This window comes from Indicator indicator, chromosome 19, assembly GCF_027791375.1.
Source record: "Indicator indicator isolate 239-I01 chromosome 19, UM_Iind_1.1, whole genome shotgun sequence".
Lineage (NCBI taxonomy): Eukaryota > Metazoa > Chordata > Aves > Piciformes > Indicatoridae > Indicator > Indicator indicator.
Window position 1 is genome coordinate 6,116,755 of NC_072028.1, and position 14,360 is coordinate 6,131,114.

Genomic DNA, 14,360 nt, shown 5'->3' on the forward strand with positions numbered 1-14,360 from the left:
AGCTTGTGGCATTGTGCAGCTGGCTTCAGTGTGAGCTGAGACACCATTTCAAAACTGTCTTTCCTAAACTGGCAGGAGTGGTGAAGGGAACAGTACCATCCCTTACTGGATGCACCTTTGAAAAACTGTCCCTGCATTTGTTGTGCTCAAGTTGTGTCATCACTACAAGGCAGTCTGGTTAGGACCAAGGAGACATGCACTGTAGAGTTGGGCAGTTTTTCGTTCTCTTGATAGATAATTTGTGTTTTTAGAAAAATTTAGGAAAGTAGCTTGGACTGAGTTTCGTTGTGTTTGGTGTTGCGGTTTCTAGGAAGGTTAATTGTAAAGGTTAGGCTTCCAGGCAAGTCCTGTTTGACAGGCTGAGTTTTTTTCCCAGTGGTAATGAAGTCCCAGCTCTTTGTTTTGGCTTGCACTTGTCTGGCTAGAGGAAATTGCTTGTGCTTGGTGTTTAGGGTACAAACATAGTGCTCATTCTTGCTCTTAAAAGTAGTGTTTTTTCCAGAGGTCTGGCGACAGGGTGGAAAGCCAGGAATTTCCTGAGTTCTAATCTGGCTTTGCCATGGACTTTGGCTAAGTTCCTCCGTGCTTTGCCTCTTTCCATCTCTACGCAATGGAGATGAGAATATTTGACAGGGTAGCTGCTAGTATGGACACCGTAGAGCAGAATTTTTACTTTCGTGGAGGTGCCAATTGGGTTTTGTTGCTTTCAAGTGACTCTGTTCTGCCCCTGTGTTTGTAGCAAGATAGTGGCTTATGAATTGCATTATAGGTCACAACAGTTACCTTAGCCTTGCTTCCTTGAGTCTGTCTTGCTGAGACCTCACATCAATGCCTACCCAGAATACCCAGAGTTTGGGACACTGACTAGAACATGAGACCTGATGTTCCTTCTTTGCTATCCAAAGACAAACAGAATAGCAGGTGGCTGAAATAGGGCTGCAGGAGACAGCTGAGTTGCTGTACCAGCTTGGTGCTACTGAATGGATTAATTAAGTCTCTCCTTTTCCTCTGCCATCTCTATGTGCTGCTAACAAGGCACTCCAGCCCCTATTTCCATTCTGGCTATGATGGTGATCTGCACATGAGATAAACTGGGTGACCTCAAGAAGCCAGCGGAAAACTTGTTCTATTACTTTGCTAGACACATACTTTTCTGTTTATCTTGCAAATTGAATCAGATTAGCAGAAGATTTGAGCATCATAACTAGCTGATGGAAGCAGTGGGCCCATAGCAACAGGAGAATGGAGTGGAGCAGAAGGAGGGGAGTTGGGGTTGCATGTTGTAACAGCAGTGAGCTGTACCTATGACACATTTAAAGCATTTGGTCACCCACCTCCTTTAGAAACTATCCCTCTCTGTGTTCATACAGCAGTTACAGTAGCATTCCCCTACTTCCTATTTACATTGATTGTAAGTGTAGTAAATATTTTGAGCTGGTCTGAGCTTGCAGTGAAGGATGCTATGGCAGCAGCATCTAGAACACTGCAATAAAATCTGAGGTTGGTAAGATGACTGGAAGACGTGAAGGAAATGAAGGTTTAAAAATAAGCTATTCACAGGTTTGTTTCTAATACAACATATTCCTCTAACAAAAGAAGTATGGTGTATACTGCATACGTGATTTGATGTGTGCCCACAAAGTTTGTGTGGCCAGAAAGTATTGCAGCAATTAATAAATTTAGCTTTGTATGTAAGTATTGCTTAAATACTTGGTGTATGTAAGCACTGTGTTGCTGTTGCTCAAAATCTGAAATAACTGTCTTTTATTTCAAAGGCCTTGCTGTTACCTAGAAAGCTTTGTTATTGGAATTGTTGCTGGTTTATCACTGGACATTCAGAGCACTGGAACAGGCTGCCCATAGAGGTTGTGGAGTCTTCTTCTCTGGAGACTTTCAAAGCCAACCTGGGTGTGTTCCTGTGTGGCCTGCGCTAGGTGATCCTGCTTTGGCAGGGGAATTGGACCTGATGATCTCTGGAGGTCCCTTCCGACTTCTAACATTCTGTGATTCTGAAACTGTAAAAAGGGTCAGCGGGTTCCTGGAAATGGACCTGGATGGCAGTCCTCTCTAGCAAGACTTGGTTGTGAGAGGAGGATCAGGCCTTGTTCAGATGTTGCAGAAGGGGAGAGATTCTGTTGCTGTGAATCAGTTTTACCATCCAAGTGAATAACAGCTGAAGTGAGATGAGCCATGCCCAAAATGTTTGAAAGTCACATATTTGTGACTATTTTAGTACATTTTAGCAGATAGAACATTTTAGTAGCTGACTAAATACAGCACAACTGTGAATTTTTTTGCTATGTTTTTCTTTTTCTTTCTTCTTTTTCCCCCAGTATCAGTCTTAGAGAGCTGAAAACCGTCCTTCCTCAAGTAAACTTCAAAGTGAGCAGCATGAAGTTCTTGAAGGATAAATTTGCGGTAATTGCCTGATAAATTCTCTCTGTTTGGTATCATCTGATAGGTGACATTAATTCTTTTCAGGGTACTGCTTATGTGTTTGCCTCTTACCACGTAAATAAATTGTATGGGTTAATTTCTCAGCTTGTCTTTGTCTGTGTCTGAGGCTCTAAGAGAATGTAGTCTTAAGTGTTCCAAAGCCATTTCTGGGTTTAAGCTTCCTGTACAAGTGCATAGGAAACTGTTTTATGTTTAAGATAACATTCACATACAAGAAAATTTTTTTGCAGTATGATCAAGTAATAACCTCTTCATTTCAACTTGTGGTAATAACTCATAAAGGTTGTTTCCATTAGAATCATAGAACTGTCAAGGTTGGAATTCCTACAGGAATTTTAAATATCCCCACCTTTTCCTGCTTTCCAGCTCTCCACCCTTAAAGCATACACTCTTGCTTCTGTTGCTCCAGCTAACAATGACTAAATGAGGCATTGTTGCACTCAGTAACCTAGTGGAAATGGAGCCTGGCTACAAAATGCAAGACCAGAGATGTGGGCTAGGAGCACTATTTCACAAATGAAGAATCTGTTTACCTATTTGTATTTTTAAAATAAATAAGATCTCAAATGCTTAAAACAAATGGAGCTGGGGTAAAACAATGTATGAGATAGTGGCAGCTGGAGTAAGAGTAGTTTCAGAGTAAAAGTAACTTCTTTGCTGTGTAAATGCAGTTTAGGGAATTCTAAATTCACTGATTGCTGCTTTCTATTGTAGGAAATAGGTGCTAACAAGGAAGAGCTTACTTTTGAACAATTTCATTTGTTCTACAAGAAAATCATGTTTGAACAACAGAAGTCGGTAAGTTTCATACTGTTAAACTGTTTAAGCTGAAGAAAGACTGAATGCTGATTTCATTTTTTTAAATTTTATTTCTGTTTGTTACTGATTTTCTTCATTCCTCATTCTTGTAACAGCAAAAGGGTATAATACTGTACTTGATGTGTAGATAACAGGTATCACCAGCAATTGGCTTAAGAAGATAAGTCATTCATGTTGCTTCTTGTGTGTTGGCAGTACAGATATGATGGGGTTTCTAGCAAGAACTTCCTGTGAGTTTGTTCAGGATGTAGAATGTAGAATTGTTAGGCTTGGCCGATCTCTTTACCGGGAGGAGTAAGGCTTTTCCATACTTGTACTTCATACTTCCATACTCTGTTGCTAAGAACACCGTGTAAATCACAGGGATCTATCCTGAGTGTCATATAACAGCTTTTGTTCTCATTCTCTCTCATGCTTGGAGATTCCATTACGAGACATGCATTGGACTGTCCTTGGGGGCCATGAATGCAGTGGAATTACATTTGAGTTAATTTATATGGACAACTGCCTGACTAACGTTTCTATGTAGTCATTGCACACATTCATGAAGCTGGTGGAAAGTGCATACACTTAGCAACTCTGCAAGTTAGGAAGCTTTTTAAACTATGAGAAAACACATAATTTGAAATTGCTTACAGAAATGTCTTTTTTGCCAGCGTGTGCTAACTGTTGATTCAACTTGCAGCTGCTAAAATAGAAGCTTTGATAGTCAGTCAGTGCTGTTTCATTTGCCAACAGAGCTTTCTTGTGCTACTTTAATGCTGAAATTACTGTGAAGTAATAAAGAATCCCCATTTACTGATAGGGTTTGGTCATGAAAGTTTAGCTGATTAGCTTGAGCTAATCAAGAGCTGAAGAGTAAAACAGAATAAGGAGGCTATCTGACTGCCTTAAACTCTTGTTATCTCTCCTTGTGGATCATTTCAGAGAAAGTTCTCAGTTTGCTCAACAATAGCTTTGGGTCAGCTGATAATTTTTATGTGATCTGTAACTATGCTGTGCCAAGCTGGAAGCAATTTAGGGTTTATAGTCACATGACTGAATGTGATGGATTATATGTAATTCTGTGGTTTCTGGGTTATCAAACAATAAAAGCTTCCCAGAAACTTGATGGCGTATGTGGTACCTTAGCAGCAGCAAGTTTTTTGCCTGAGAATTGTGTGTGTTCACACTGAAAGGCCTGAAGTGCAGTTGCCAGCCTTGGCAGTAATTTTTTTAAAATGCATTTAATTCAAAATGTCTCTTGCTAACTTGTATGCAGCTTCTCTAGAGAAGACACACATACCTATTGCACCTTCCCAAACCAATGAACATTATTACATAGAATTAGATAGAAAATGGCATGTTCTTTTATTATTTATATTTTCTCCCTTTTTTGTGTTTATTTTTGTTTGTTCATTTTGTTTTTTTTTTTTTTAAGATTCTTGATGAATTCAAAAAGGATTCCTCTGTGTTCATTCTTGGGTGAGACTCTTCATTTGAATTGTTTTTTCCCACATTTCCATATGGTTTTAGTGCTGCAGGATTGTTTTCTTAATTATATCACTGTTTTTTTGTTCTGATGCTTTAGCAAGTGAAAAGAAAGTTTACATATTTTTATATTCAGAAAGGTGAACTTACCCTGAAAATACATCCTGAATATCATTTGTTAAATGTTTTTTACTTTTTGACTACAAAAATGGTGTGGACTTGAGCAAATGAATTTGCCTGTGCTCTGATGTACTGAACTGAGCTGAACAGAACTCTGAAGGGACAATTTGCTGGAGAAATTTTAACTTCAGTCTGAGCAGTGGTGTGGTGGACAGGATTTGCCTAGATTTGAGCAGAAATGCTGATAAAAACAGTTTCTGTATCTGTCACTTCTTGAACTTAAAAATTTAAGTAAGATGTATACAGCATGAAGAAGGGCACAAGCATTGCTAACACTTTGACTGTGAATTAAGTCAGTTTTCCTCACTTTTGAATGTTTCACTAACAGAATAAGGAAGTTACTTAAAAAGTGTGCTCTGAGTGTACCACGTATTTCCTTGGCCTTTGGTCATGCCATATGAATTGCCCTTTGTGAGACTGCTTAGAAGCACAGGTTTATCAAGGCTGAGTAGGCCATATATACCTTATTTGTACAAGTCAATGCAGAATTTCTGTCCTACAGAACGAAAGCAGTTGTGCCACATTTTGTTAGTGCATCTGTGCCTCGCTTCCTTTTCCGGGAGGTTTTGATTTATGACAGTATGTTGTCTGAATAATGCATGGAAGGAGTTATTTGTGGAAGTGGCTTTGTGTTAATTTAAAAAAACAGTGTCTCCATACACCTCAACTACACAACACCTCTGTTAAGTGAATGCTGCTCATTTGCTACAAAGCAGTGAGCACAGATTTTATACTCTTCCCAATGAATCGCTACCAAAAGCATTCAAAGGCTCAGAATACAGTAATTAGATAATACAGTATGACAAGCCTAATCTAAATTCCACTGAAGTTCTGAAAAGTTTCTTGGTGGTATCAGCACATTTATACTGTAAATCCAAGATACACATCCATGTAATTTTCTGCTATAACATCTTATGACATTTGCTCTCTTGTTTCTTTCTCCTGTTTCTTTTTTTTTTTCCTGTAGAAATACTGACCGTCCGGATGCTTCAGCCATTCATCTCCATGACTTCCAGAGATTCCTGCTACATGAGCAGCATGTGGGTTACAGAAATTCTAAGTTCTTTTTCTTGAGGTTGTCTCACAGAATTCTATGCTCATTAAAAAGAAATGTGATGTGTCATAGAATATGATTGATGTCAGCTGTGATACTAAGCCTTGGGAAGATTTCTCTCTCCTTGTTACCATTGACATTCCAAAAGAACTATTATTTTTAATTGATATAAAGACTCTAAAGATGCACCGAGACGATGAGAGGGAGGACAGAGTAAATAAGGTTCTAAGGTTTTAACAGGTCTCCATTTAGTCATTTAGATAAACAGGCAGTGTTAGAAATAAACACTGGATGTATGTCAAAGACAGTAGCCTGGCCTAGTTACCGCTGTCATCATAGGTACACTGGGATAATGCCTTGGCCGTGGCCCCATTTTAGCAGCTCTTACATAAAAAGCTGAGCTGACTGCCTGCGTTCAAGTCAAAGGTAATTTTCTGTTGAATTGAGCCAGTTCAGTGTTGCATGCCAGCAAGCACAGAACAATGGAGGCAGGGACTGGAACTGTGTCTTCATAGTCTCCTACAATGTTACTTAGCAGAGACACCATAGGGAAAAAATGTGATATTTGCTAGGTGCTCCCAAGGTCCAGGTTTGTGAGTGTGATTAAAAAGTAAGACCTACACTTCCTGTATAAGCCTGCTACTTTCTTTTTTCTCCCTATTTCTCTACTAAAAGGATGTTCACATTGCATTTAGAAATGAGAGATTGTAGTTAAGGCATAGTCTTCACAGAGGCCAGCTTTTTCCTCTGTGTATGCACTCGTGTACATAGCTAGTATGTATCGTGTGGGCTTCCAGTCTATACAAAGGTACTTAGATGGAGATTTTCTTTTTTTCCCTTAGACATCACAAAGAAAAGTCAAAGATCTATGGATACAATAAAATATATTGATGAAAACTAGCCAGATGAGAAAGAAGTAGATCACATTTGTAGGTCTCTCTGCTCCTTATTTGATTTTATGTAGAGTCAGACCACTTCTAAAGGTTTCTTCCTACTGTATTATCTGAAGGAATCTTGGGCACAAGATCTCACTAAAGTCCGAGAACAAATGACGAAGTTTATTGATGACACTATGAGAGAAACTGCTGAACCCTTCCTCTTTGTTGATGAGGTAAGATAATGATATTTTCTGATAGTTCCTTGTGGACTTTTCTGTCACTGCTAGTTCCTAGTTTATGAATTGCAGGGCAGATCCTCTAGGCTTCTCTTTCTAGATTACTAGGTTTATTGTAGTCTTGTATGGTACAAACATTTAAATTCAGTCTCTCTCTTTGTATTGTAGTTCCTCACTTACCTGTTTGCAAAAGAAAACAGTATTTGGGATGAGAAATATGATTCAATAGATGCACAAGACATGAATAATCCTTTGTCCCACTACTGGATTTCTTCCTCTCATAACACGTAAGTTACCAAAAGCAACCTAGCGTGTGTTAAGAGAGAGTAATATTTCTAAATTATGCCATAAATATACTGCATAGATGTGTGAAACCTTCTTAAAGCATGATGTACATGTGACAAATACAATATTTGGGATTCTTTTTCCCCTGCCTGTTAAGGTTTTAGAGATTTTGAGATATAACCTGGCTCAGCTGCCAGAAAACCCAAACCCTGAATCCGGTTACAAAACAAAAAATGACTCCTAGGCCGAAACTGTTAAAGCCTTTCTGCTCCCAGAAACTAAAGTTATCAAAGGAGCTTCCTTTTCTCCCCAATCACCAGCAGCCTTGTTTAGCTAGTATCGACATCAATTGTACCTGAACATAAGAATACCAGGAGGACCCCACTCGTCCTGTGGGAAAATCCCATACTGTTAGTGCAATCTGAAGGGCAGTAAAATTGTTGCCTTGGGAAAGGAGGTAGTGATGGGTACTGCTGATCGACAGTTTGACATTTTACAACGGCACAAAGTGGAAAACATTTGGTCATGAGCTGGAAAGGAGTATGGAGACCTTAAATTAGCAAATGTACTGATCAGGACTTGGCCTTTTCCTGGATGACAAGGATTAGAGCAGACAGAGGTGGCTGAGGCAGAGGAGGAGAATTTGCTACCTGTACTCTTCTTTTTCCTACCTATACTACTTTTCTTCATTTAAGTTTACTTTACAGCCAGAACTTTGAAGGTCTGGGGACTGTATTCTTGTTGCTACGTTTTTTGGAGTTTTATGCTTAGCAGCTTAGCAGATGATTTCTGTAGTTTGTGTCTAAAGTGTCAGTGAGAAGTCCTTTTCCTTGTAAATCTGTGATGTGAGCTTTGTTCAGCAGAATCCGGTTCTTCCATCACAAGTTAAAACAAAAGAAGAAAATTAAAAAATCAAGATACGTTCTCCATGATGAGAGAAAAAATGTTGCCCAATGAGCATGTGGGAAATGGTTGAAATTGACTGCCTGTCTTTTACAACTTTCTTTTACTCCTTAGATATCTGACAGGAGATCAGCTTCGAAGTGAATCCTCCACAGAAGCTTACATCAGGTGCCTTAGAATGGGATGTCGATGTATTGAGTGTGAGTAGAGTTTGTGGAATGGTTTGTAAAATGATGTCCATGCTGTTTATCAAGAAAGAAAAAAGAACTGAAATTAAGAACTAGTTTGTTTTCTGAAGTTGAAGTAGTCATATAAAAACCACTAATTCCCTAAATTGTTTTCCTTATGCCTCACTATTGCTCTCTTCAATTGTTCTAATTCTTGTTCCTATGGAATTTTAAGAAGGTCTTTCTAAATTTTTTCTCACTGTACACCAAAAATTCAGTCTTGGACTTACTACATGACAGCATAGGATTTAAATTGGGATTACTTGTGTAGCATAGATAGATGGTTTATTTGTCTTCATTGTAATACAGACAAGCCCGAGGCACAGAGCGATACGGTGCCATTTGTCATCCTGATTAACTTGCTTGTAAACCAGTTGATGTCTTTGTGCATTTGTTTTCCTCTGTGTGTGTTTCTTCATCCCTGTGCTTCTGTACCTTATAGAAGAGTTCAGCTTTAGTGTCATGTTTTTTCCCCAGTTACTTCATAAAACTGGTTGCTGCTGCCTGTTCAATTTAACTAATGCAAAACCAGAGTTTCAGGATTAAAATTAACAAAAGAGATAAGCATCAACTTGCCACTTGTAGGAGTGTATTTATCCCTGGAAAATTACTGTAGACTAGTACACTGACAATATAGCTGCCTGAATTCATTATTTCCAGATTCCTGCGTGATAATGCTTTGGGGAAATTTTATATTGTGTTGTATTTGTATTGCTCTTACTTAAGGGAACCTAATTTCCTCTGTGAGAGATATAAATTCATCTAATAGAAGGCTTTGTTAGAACATTAAAGTATATGACTCAGTATGTGGAACACTGAAGATTTGGATGTATTTGTTCTAGTAGAGTTATTCAAGTAACTGCTTGGTCTCTTCATTTTTTCCCCTGCTTGTCTTTCCTAGTGGATTGCTGGGATGGTCCTGATGGAAAACCCATCATTTACCATGGATGGACACGGACAACAAAGATCAAATTTGATGATGTTGTACAGGCAATCAAAGATCATGCCTTTGTTGCATCTGAGTAAGCTCTGATTTATTTTCCCTAAGTCTGTTTTCATATGCTTAGTTCTTCCTGAACTTATTTTCTCTATAATCTAGAGCAAAACTTAGTAGGAGAACAATCACATTCCAGTAGTCTTCATTATTGGCAAGTGTGGGTCTTGAATAGGTTCAGTTTTGAGAAAAAACAAATTCAAAGCTCATCTGTAGGTGAAATTGTGGGGGGATGAAGGACAGCAAGAAAAGGTTCTACAGGTATAATTGCAACAAAAAGAAAATTTAGGAAAAAAGTGAGCCTGCTGCTCCTCCTGACAGGAGACTTAGTGACTGCTGAAGGCTGAAATACTCAATGCTTCCCTTGCTTCAGTTTTCAGTATTGGAGCCAGAGCACATGATATCCAAGGGGAAGCTCACAGAAGAGTTTGTTTAGCTTCAAGAAGATGTTAATGAAGGAGTCTGGTTACTGTCTTCCACTCCTGAGTGGATAATTATAGAAAAGAAGAAGCCGAACTCTTCTCAGAGTGCATATGAAGAAAAACAGACACAATTTTGAGGACAGGAGAAACAAATTTTCACATCATAATACTTTAGCACTGAAACAGTGCCCAAGGCATTTGGAAAGAATCTTGGTCCTTGCAGTTACACAAAACTTAGCTGGACAACCTGATCTAACCTAGAAATTTGGCCTTTCCAACGAAGATGTTTAGACTAGACGGCCTCCAGAGCTCCCTTCTTACCTTAACAATTCTGTCATTGCACATCTGTTATCTGTTGACTTGTCTTCTTGTTTGCTTTAAATATTTTCTTTAATCTGCAGGGAGTGAGGGAGAGAGTCCTGTTTTCCTTGCCTTGCCAACTGTAGCAAAAAGAAATGGTATTCATTCACCTCTGTTTCCTCCTTCAAAGATACCCAGTCATTCTGTCAATTGAAGAGCACTGTAGTGTGGAGCAGCAGCGACACATGGCCAGAGTGTTCAAGGAGGTATTTGGTGATCATCTTTTAATGAAACCGATTGAAGCCAGTGCAGATCAGCTACCATCACCAACCCAGTTGAAAGAAAAAATCGTCATCAAGGTAGGCTTGCTTTGTGTGCTGGTAGTATAGGAAAACTGGGGCAGGAGCCAATAATGCAAGTTCTGATTTCGCACCTTAGCTGTTAGTTTCTGTTGAGAGACAAGAAATTCCTAGCAATATTTTGCAATGTTGTACAGAGTCCTGTAGAAACTATGTATTACACTGCTTGCTGTTGGTTTTCTTTGCAATAAGTGCTGCTAGTTCAAGTGCCAGATTGAATGTCAGCTCTTTTCTAAAGGTCTTCCAGCTCCTGAAATGTCACTGCTAAATTTCAGCCAGGGTTCACTGCTGCAGATGCTTTCAGAATGTGACCATACATACAGATGCTCCACTCAGTACTGTTGTGTGCAGCATGAGGCAGATAACTAAAAAAAGGTATTTCAGACTGAAATTGCAGTAGAAAAACAAAATTAGGTGGAGAATCTGAGGGCTGCTCATGATCTCTGTAGTAAAATAATAATTACTTTTGACCATGCTCCACTGTTCCAGCTCTTGTAAGAGTACTGCATCCTACCTATTAAACTTCTGCAGAGAGGAAGTAAGGGTAGATAGAAATAAACATACAGCTTTTGAGTGGAAGACTAGAATCTCTTTCTTTAAAATTTGTATCTCACAATAAAGGTTAAAAATTTAGTAGAGATACCATTCAAACAATGAAGAGACAAATGCATAAAAGCCTTGTGGAACAGCTGTTGTTATGGTAGTGACAGAAGAAGGCTGTGCAATGGAGGGAAATATTTCCAGTAATACTGAATATGCCAAAATATTGTGACCAATTTTATGTATGAGTCTGTGTGAGTGTATGAATGTGGTGGATCTTTTTGTTTTTAAGCACAAAAAACTGGGGCCAAAGGGAGACATTGATGTGAACTTAGAAGACAAGAAAGAAGAAAAAAAGCAACAAGGAGAACTTTACATGTGGGACACAATAGAGCAGGTATCATTTCTGTGGCATTTGTTACAGTTTGTTATTGGGTTGTGTAATAATGGAAATATACATGAATTTTCTCAGTATCTGTGTAAGCAATATTGTCATTTGAACAAATGTGAATGTGGGGAAGAAGGTTTGTTTATTGTTATACCTTGTTTTGAAATTGGTTAGTGACTTAACCAATGTCTTTTTAATGGTTTTAACATCTCTCAATTTTCAGAAATGGACTCGGCACTACTGTGCTATTGCTGATGAAAAGCTTTCATTCAGTGATGACATAGAACAGAATGCTGATGAAGATTCATCAAAGGTGATAGCTATGTTTTGTTTTTTAGGCATGTTCTTCTTACTCTCTCATCTTATTTCAGTGCCTGCTGATGCCTATTTTTTATGCTGAAGTTGAAATTATGCAGGATCCATGTCAGATAAGAATTGTATTTGGAGATAAAAAAAATTAAAAAGGGTTTTGTCCAAGATACTCCAGTTAACTCTGTTTTTAATGAAATAACATTTTCCCTTGACTAATTGAGGACTTGCAAAGAGGAATACAAAGACAGGAAAATAGTTTGATACTTAAAAGTGAATGCTGATGCATGTGTTGACAAAGTCTTTATGTGCCTCTGCCTAAGTGTATTTGCTATTCTCAAACTAGGCAATGTGATAAACTATGGTTTGTGGTGTTAGTACAGCACAGCTCTTACACAGTGCATGTTGATCATTCCACATTTGCAAAGTGTTTGTCACCCAGGTGAGCATGTGTTACTTGGCTGTTGTGCATGATGAAGAAGAAACATGAGACTCATTAAAGGTTGCAATAGCAGTGATGTTCAGCAGGGTTTCTTGGTTTGACCTTTTGAGGTTCCATGCATGCTCTTTCCTTGGTGACATGTATGAAGATAGTTCAGAGATCCCTCTGCACATGCAGAACATTTTACCCATTCACCTAGATGTTAATGTCAGTGGAATTATTAATGTATAATGAAGAACACAGGTGAATCCTAGAAAAAACTGATTAGCAACTGTAAATTAGCAATTGGATGCTGCATTCTTTCTTTTCTGCCCATTACCTATTTGAGTAATGCTGAAGTTGGTCACTGCTCCAAAGAAATAGCTTGACTGGAGAAGGGAGTCAAGGGTTGTGTTGAAAGTGATCAGAAAGAGAGTTCAGGGCTAGGAAGAGCTGAAATACTAGATGGTTATATCAGAAACAAGTACTTTGTTTCAGAGCCACAACATTAGAAATGCATTATAAATTTTTTTATTTTCTGGTCTAGGAGGTGAAACGCACTGAACTGCACTTAAAAGAGAAATGGTTCCATGGGAAAATGAAAGAGGGGAGAACAACTGCTGAGAAACTGCTCCAAGAATATTGTGCTGAAATGGGTGGCAAGGATGGGACGTTCCTAGTTAGGGAAAGTGAGGCTTTCCCTAATGATTGCACCTTGTCATTCTGGTATGGTGATTGCAATAAAAATTCTCTGTGGGTTTTGGTTTTTTTATGGCATTGAACAAAAAGGGGTATAGTTGTCACTTATGCATTTATAGCTGAGAGGAAGTAGGAAAAGGAATTGCCATAATTAGTAGAATGTTATTGATGGGACTGTGAAAGACTTCTTTCCAAATTAAACTCCAGTGTAGCATAGTGCAGGAGCAAGCCAAAATTTGATCTTTTAATTTAAGGATAAATGACTGGTTTCTACACTGAAGAAGTCATCTCCTGAGTGTACTTTTATTAACACTGATTGATCATTTCAATGAAAAAGTCCTCTGGAGAGAAAACAATAAAGAACTTTGATTTTTTTTTTTTTTTTCTCTCTGGGTTCTTTTGTCTTATGGTTGGGACATTACTAGGTATAGTGTATCCAGTGGATTTCTGACCCAGAGAGCTGTCAGAGTAACTTTTGCAGTGTATGTCAGATTTTAATGAATTTAATAATTTAATTGATCTGTTGTGAATTGAAAATTATTATTTTTCGTCTTTTAATCTTACTTGTCTGAATTTCTGTTGCTGTTCTTACATGGCTGTTTCATGAGATGGTACAGATTTCTTGCCTTTTTTGCAAGCTTCCCAAGCAGTTGACCAGGAAGGGGTAAGGAAACGCTTCAAAAGAAAACCACCTTTTATAAACACTTTCTTTTCCTTCTGCCCCTCTGCATTTCTGCAGGAGGTCAGGTAGAGTCCAGCACTGCCGGATACGTTCTTCAGGTGATGGGGGCACTGTGAAGTACTACCTGACAGACAACCTCATGTTTGATAGCATCTATGATCTCATTCAACACTACAAGGAGGCCCACTTGCGATGTGCTGAATTTGAGCTGCGTCTGACCGATGCTGTGCCTAATCCCAGCCCTCATGAGACCAAAGAGTATGTACAGCAGAAGGCAAGGACCAGGGTTGTTATGTCAGCGTTCTTTGCATTGTTTTAGATGGTCTTCGATTTTTCATAGAAAATTTCCTGGTGGCAGGAGCACACCTGAGTGTTGCTTGTCCATGGGTGTCACAGTAAAAGGCTTCTCTGAGGAAGGCTGACTAAGATCACTGACACTGTGAGAACCTGAAACAGTAGAGAGCAGTCATTTGGAAAGCAGCAGCTAGGAGAATCAGTGAGAACTGTACTACTGTGGAAGTGTGCCAATTCCTTCTTTCTCTGCTCAGTGTTATACAACATCCGGTGTGTTGGATTAGACAGCCAGCTGAACATGAGCCAGCAGTGTGCCCAGGTGGCCAAGAAGGCCAATGGCATGCAGGCCTGCATCAAGAACAGTGTGACCAGCAGGATCAGGGAAGTCATTGTGCCCCTGTACTCAGCACTGGTTAGGCCTCAAGTACTGTGTTCAGTTCTGG

At 38.9% G+C, this 14,360-nt stretch overlaps 1 protein-coding gene across 1 annotated transcript in view; it reads left to right on the forward strand.

Annotated features, from left to right (window-relative positions):
• Window positions 1–14,360, forward strand: part of PLCG2 (phospholipase C gamma 2) — a 51,050-nt gene that overhangs the window by 17,015 nt on the left and 19,675 nt on the right. Inside the window, exons 5-17 of the mRNA XM_054389569.1 lie at window positions 2,334–2,418; window positions 3,172–3,255; window positions 4,697–4,740; window positions 5,894–5,966; window positions 6,990–7,091; window positions 7,263–7,381; window positions 8,397–8,482; window positions 9,411–9,531; window positions 10,416–10,584; window positions 11,417–11,521; window positions 11,736–11,825; window positions 12,790–12,968; window positions 13,681–13,881. Of these exons, the coding sequence (XP_054245544.1) occupies window positions 2,334–2,418; window positions 3,172–3,255; window positions 4,697–4,740; window positions 5,894–5,966; window positions 6,990–7,091; window positions 7,263–7,381; window positions 8,397–8,482; window positions 9,411–9,531; window positions 10,416–10,584; window positions 11,417–11,521; window positions 11,736–11,825; window positions 12,790–12,968; window positions 13,681–13,881 (1,458 nt within the window). The remainder of the gene's footprint in view (window positions 1–2,333; window positions 2,419–3,171; window positions 3,256–4,696; window positions 4,741–5,893; window positions 5,967–6,989; window positions 7,092–7,262; window positions 7,382–8,396; window positions 8,483–9,410; window positions 9,532–10,415; window positions 10,585–11,416; window positions 11,522–11,735; window positions 11,826–12,789; window positions 12,969–13,680; window positions 13,882–14,360) is intronic.